We start from the raw sequence: 5,436 nt of genomic DNA, 5'->3' as shown, positions 1-5,436 counted from the left end.
GCTGACTGGAGTGCACTAAAAGGGTCTTCAAGGGACAAAGGGGGTGGGTTGGGAGGGGGGAGCTGGATAGGGGTGGGGGAGAAGGGGTGCTGCAACAGCAAGGAGGCATGTCCGCGCCGGCCGTGGTGCGAGCGGCCCCTGACAGGGGAGAGTGCCGCCGCGTGCCACGAGGCGCAATTCGCTGTCCTCAACCGTGATTAGCGACCTTCCAGCGTGGTGGTTGCGCTGGGGTGCATACCCAGAGGCTGAGTTTGTCCAAGGCACGCATGCAATTTGTTGAGCCATGGCAGCATGGCAACCCTCCCAATAGTGCTTATGTACAAGTTCAGTCTAGAAAACCCTGATACCGCACCCCTGACCACACCCAAGGTCCTCCAATTCAGCCACCTTCGCAACAAGACATATTCGCTCCTCACTGCATTCTCAGGCCCACCACGTGCGCCAGTGCATTTCAATCAGCAACCTCAGGCCCCGCCAACCTTGGACAGCACGATCTCCTCGTCGTTGTACTCGTCGTAGATCGTGCGCAGCGCAGCGCCGCCGTCGTTGCGCGCCAGCAGCGCGTCCAGCATGTCCTTCCGCCCCCGCCGCGCGATCTTCTGCCCCTCCAAGTCGTAGCCTGCAGCCGAGGCAATGACATTGTGCGTTTTTAAACATGGTTGCAGGCGAATTCATGTGAGATGGGGTTGGCTTGACATGAGTAGTCTGCGAACGCGTGTGGCGTTCGAGTCTTCGAGATGGTGGGGGAGGGCGGGGAGTCGCTCGCACCTGCGGTGCCGCCAACGCGCAGCAACTCCACAAACACAGGGGCGCGGCTGCGGATTTCGCCGTGTGACCGCCAGCTCAGCACAGCCCACCACTGGCGTCGCGCCGGTCGCACGCGTGCCCCACTCCCTGAGCCCGTGCAGGGCGGGCGCCGCCGGCCTCCAGCCGCGCCGGCGGCGCGAGGGCCAAGAGCCGGCACGCAACTCATGCCTCCCGGGTCCTGCGCCGCAGCTGCCCGCCAAGGGCATGACATCATCATCCGGCCAGCGCATCCGATTGGTGCGCACCTATGTGATCTTCGGCCTTGTACCATTCCAGCGGCACCTTGCCGACCGTGTTGCGGTTGGGGCGCTCATCCTCGGATGAGTCAGACCCGGGGTCGCCCTCCGCTTGCTGCTGCTGCTGCTGCTGCTGCTGCCCCTGTTCCTGCGCTTGCTCCTGCTGCTGCCCGGCGCCATTGCCTTCTCTCCGTGTGTCTCGCCGGCCGCCGCTGCTGTAGGGCCGCAGGATACATGGTTCGTGCGGGGGGAGGTGGGATAATCAGAAAGGGGTCAAGGTTCATGTTGGGCCAGCGCTGCACGATGAGAGCCCGTCGCTGGCGTGTGCGACCGCCAGTGTGCAACGAAGCAGCGAGGGAGCGGACTGTACCAGCCAGCTGGATGCGCCGCAGCTGCACGTACGAGACCAGCCGCCTGCAGCAGAGCCGCCGAGCAGATCGCCGCACCTTTTTCTGCCGCCCTTTGCCGCTGTACCCTTCTCGTCCCCCTCGCCCTCCTCCTCATCGTCGTCCTCCTCAGCCGTGTCGCCATCAGACGTGGTGGCCCGCTGGCCGTCGCCCCTGGCACCGGCGGGGCGTCCGGCCGCCGCCGCTTGCAGGTATCCGGCGAGGGCCTCCCGCACCTCGTCATCCGACTCGCTGCCGCTATCCGAGCCGCTGCCGATCTCATCATCTGCAAGCTCATCTTCGTCTTCGCTATCAAGGTCGAGGTCGGCTTGGAGAGGCAGGTCGTCGTCGGCGGGGGCAGGCCTCGGGGGATCCTCCCCCTGCTTGCCCCTCTTCGGCATGAAAGAAGTGTCCGACGCGATGTCAGTAGGGTCCTAGCGCGCGGCCCAGATCACAGAGGGTGGCTGCCACGAACGTGCTAAGCACCTGCGGTCGGCTAGAGCCAAACTTCGACGCTACAATTGTATACTGAGTCGCAACACCAAGCCTGACAACACAGGGCTTGTGTTCGTGGCACAGCAATTGGATCACTCGGGTGTGAGCGAGGGCTGGCCGCCGCTGCTGCTGCGGGTGCTCCTGCTGCTACTGATGTCCTGCGGCAGAGCCCCCTTCGAGTGGGTGCGCTGCACCACGCCACGGCGAAAACCGGGGACGATCCCAAGAGTTCCCTGACTTTCGTGTTGTGGACCACCTGGCATGTTGGTCTGTTGCAAGCGCCTGTGTGCATTTGGTTGCCCTGTTGACTTGGTTTACAGGCCTCCCTTTTGCAATGGATGCTGCGTAGCCTTGACAACATTAACAATGTCTGTTGAGATCCTGTGCATGACTGTCCCGCATCTGTACACCAGCTTGCAGATGGCAGAACATCGTAGCGTCATGCGCTTGCTCACTCCAGAGTCTGGTGCAGCGTTGAATTGGGGCCTGTTAATATGCCCGCCCATGGGTATGCCTGCCTCTAACGGCGGACGTGCTTGAGGTTCCAGCCAGATGTTTGCAGCAAACTTCCTTTATGTGCCCAATCAGCACACAAGCAACCTTAGATGCCTCCCTTTATCAACTGTCCCTGCCAGCCTTGCCAGCTGGCTGGATGGTGGCCTGGCACGCAGGGCCCGCGCAGTTATTCATGGACACAAGAAGGACTTGGGGGCGTTCAAGGTTTACTCAACCATCCAAACGACTGCTTGAACGCAAGTGCAATCAACCAATTTGCAAAACTGGGTACTGTACACTCAGCTCCGCGCCAATGTGCCTGGCCAACTCACACGCAACTGCTCTGCTGCAGATTGGGATGCTGTCACTCAGGGCAAAAGCAAATTGGTGTGATGTACACTCAACTCGGGGTGCAAGACTCGGGGTGCATTATACAATTTCAAGTGAGGGTGAGAGCATCAAGTTGCATGGGGATGTCATGTACACTGTGCAACTGCAGTGGCGAGGCCACACAAAGGAACGACTGCATGGGCCAACGCTGGCATACAGCAGCATCGCGTAGGAGGTGTGCAGCCGTCGACAGCTGTGTCAAAGTCGAGCTGAAATGTTGACTTGCATGTTGGCTGCCGGGTCAGCAAGACTGCCTCTGCAGGCAGGTGCGATCCATGCTGCCTTGAATAGGAACCCCATCACACCCACATGGCCGAGCCGATTTGAGGCAGCTCGTCGTTGGCCACGTCTGCCAAGCCCTGCCCCTCACCCTCGCTGTTATCCGACTCGCTATCACCGCCGCTGCGAGCGTCGTCCCGGCACCAGCTGCTGGCCGCCCCATCCCGCGCCGCGCCCTCCCCCGCTGCCTCCACACCCTCCGCCGCCAAGCCCTTCTCGCTTGCGCTGATGCGCCGCTTGCGCCGCCTGCGGGCTCCCGCCGGCGAAGGGAACTTCAGCGGCGCGTAACTACGCTCAAGCCGCTCCCGGTCTGCAGCCAGCCAGGCGGCAAAACCTGGGTGGCCCTTGCTAAACCGCTCGTTTGACAAAGAAGACACTGCCAGGGCCCAGTCTGCTGACCTGCCAGCCGACGGCAGCCTTGTGGCGCGCTTCAGGAAGAGATAGCGCGAGAGCCGCGTCGGGCTGTAGCTGGCGAGGCAGCCAATCGTTTCGTCTAGCTCGTGCACAAAGAAGTCTTTGCCGAGCCCGTCTTGCATGAGCAAGAACTGTGTATGGAGGTTGGCACATGACACATGTTGTCTCAACTTTGCGGACCGCAAAGTCTTTGATTGAAGATGTGCGCGCGCGGGGAGGGCAGCACGTGAAGAGCGAGGAGCAAGCGAGGGCGCGGCTGCAGCACGCACAAGCGCGGGCTGGCCCAGCCGCGTCCTGTGCCTCGTCACTCGCCAGAACTGCAGCACTGCTGCCGCCCACCCATTGAGCAAGCTGCAACGAAGCACGGGCACCCAGAGGCGGCAGCCAATAGGTAGTTACCCACAGCTGCCACCCTCTGCATGAACAGCGCAGCGCACAGCCCACCCTGGTGTTTGATGACATGGATGACAGCGGGCACGGGTGGGGGCCCATGTGCCGTCTATTGATGTGAGTACCCACCTTGGCGAAGAGCGCCCGGGGCTCGATCAGCAGCAGCTGGGGCGTCTTGAGCATCATGCGCTGCATCCAGGACGCGGAATCAAAGATGAACGGCATGTCCACCTGCTGCATCGCCTCCATTCTCTGCTCTAGGACACCTTCTGGGAGCCTAAGCAGCCCCGGGGTCTGCTTCAGCATGTACTTTATTGAATTCGTTGACTCGGCCAGCCCGCCGGTGCCGTGGGTGGCGAGGGCGAGCGCCAGCGCGCGCATGGCCGCCTCAAAGCGCGCCTGCAGCGCCGACGGGTGCACGAGCACCGCGCGGGGGTTGCGGCGAAATACTTGGCCGGCAGCGCGCAGCTGCAGCGCCGACGGGTGCACGAGCGCCTCGCGCGGGTTGCGGAACGCAGCGCGCAGGAGCGAGCCGTCGACGTCGCCTTCAAAAAAGCGCCCAAATTCCAAGAGCACTTCTCGCTGCTCGTCCTTGGGCAGCGTCAGCAGCTCTGGCGCCGTGCGCACAGCGCGCGCGCGCCCGGCGCGCGAGCTGCAATTCGTGAGTTCCCAAAGGCTCGCCGTGTTGTCCGCAAGCACCTGCACCGGCCACTGGTCAAGGCGGGTGATGCTGCACGCGCGGATAGCCGCGGCGGCGTCGTCGGCGGTGATGCCAGGCCCCAGCGCCTCTGACAGCTGCGCCGCAAACGTCTGCTGCAAGGCGGCTGCCTGCTGCTTGGCCCCCCGCGCGCGGGGCGCGGCGCGGTGCTTCGGCGAGGCGTCCGCAGACGCAGCGCCGTCACCAGCGACGGAAGCGCTGGCCCCGTGGTTGCTCCTGTCCCTGCCGCCGGCTTCCTGAGCGGCGCCGCGCTTGGAGGAACAGATTGGGCGCGCACAGCGCCAGTCCCGGTTGCAGTTGCTCGCGCCAGGACGGCCCGCACCAGGGAGTCCTGCGGATGAGTGCTGATCATTTTGTGAGTCTAGCTCATCTTATGATATGTCATTGAGACAGCACGAACAACAGGGCAATGGTAGGTCGAATGGGCCCCTTGCGTGATCACACGACAGCAAACAATTGTGCGAGCCTGGATCTTCGCCGTACTATACACTTCCTTGACACTGAAGCAATATATGCCATCTACATGCGCCAACATCATAGCTTCCTCAGAAACAACGGCACCGGTGCCACACGGTGATGCTGTCTGATATGATGTTATATGCGCTCATGAGGAGATGAAACGCTTTTCACCTTACAATAAATCGGTATCACCGGCCATCATAGGTCCTATGCAGCCCTTGCGGATTGAGTGCAGGTAGAGGTCAACCAGGGGTCGTCGATATGGTATGCCTGCCCATTGGATTGCGTGCTGATGAGGGCGATAACCTTGAGGTTGCAGCCAAATCTGTGCAGAAATGTACTTTGTGTGTCCTTCTCAGCACATGCG

The 5,436-nt window shown here is 62.1% G+C and overlaps 2 protein-coding genes across 2 annotated transcripts; both read right to left on the bottom strand.

Moving 5' to 3' along the window:
• Nucleotides 1–464: 464 nt before the first annotated feature.
• On the bottom strand, nucleotides 465–1,830 carry MNEG_11516 (hypothetical protein; the record flags this gene model as incomplete). The annotated part of the gene is made up of 4 exons (XM_014040012.1): nucleotides 465–619; nucleotides 769–894; nucleotides 1,053–1,258; nucleotides 1,490–1,830. The coding sequence occupies 4 exons, from the start codon at nucleotides 1,828–1,830 to the stop codon at nucleotides 465–467; spliced, it is 828 nt and encodes a 275-aa protein (XP_013895466.1).
• Nucleotides 1,831–3,108: 1,278 nt separating this feature from the next.
• Nucleotides 3,109–4,962, bottom strand: MNEG_11515 (hypothetical protein; the record flags this gene model as incomplete). Its single annotated transcript, XM_014040011.1, has 4 exons — nucleotides 3,109–3,334; nucleotides 3,488–3,633; nucleotides 4,022–4,846; nucleotides 4,933–4,962. 4 exons carry the CDS (start codon nucleotides 4,960–4,962, stop codon nucleotides 3,109–3,111), a joined length of 1,227 nt encoding a protein of 408 aa, XP_013895465.1.
• Nucleotides 4,963–5,436: the final 474 nt, after the last annotated feature.

This window comes from Monoraphidium neglectum (genome assembly GCF_000611645.1).
Source record: "Monoraphidium neglectum strain SAG 48.87 unplaced genomic scaffold scaffold02780, whole genome shotgun sequence".
Lineage (NCBI taxonomy): Eukaryota > Viridiplantae > Chlorophyta > Chlorophyceae > Sphaeropleales > Selenastraceae > Monoraphidium > Monoraphidium neglectum.
The sequence above is the reverse complement of the archived record's forward strand: the minus strand, read 5'-3'. Positions and strand labels throughout refer to the sequence as shown.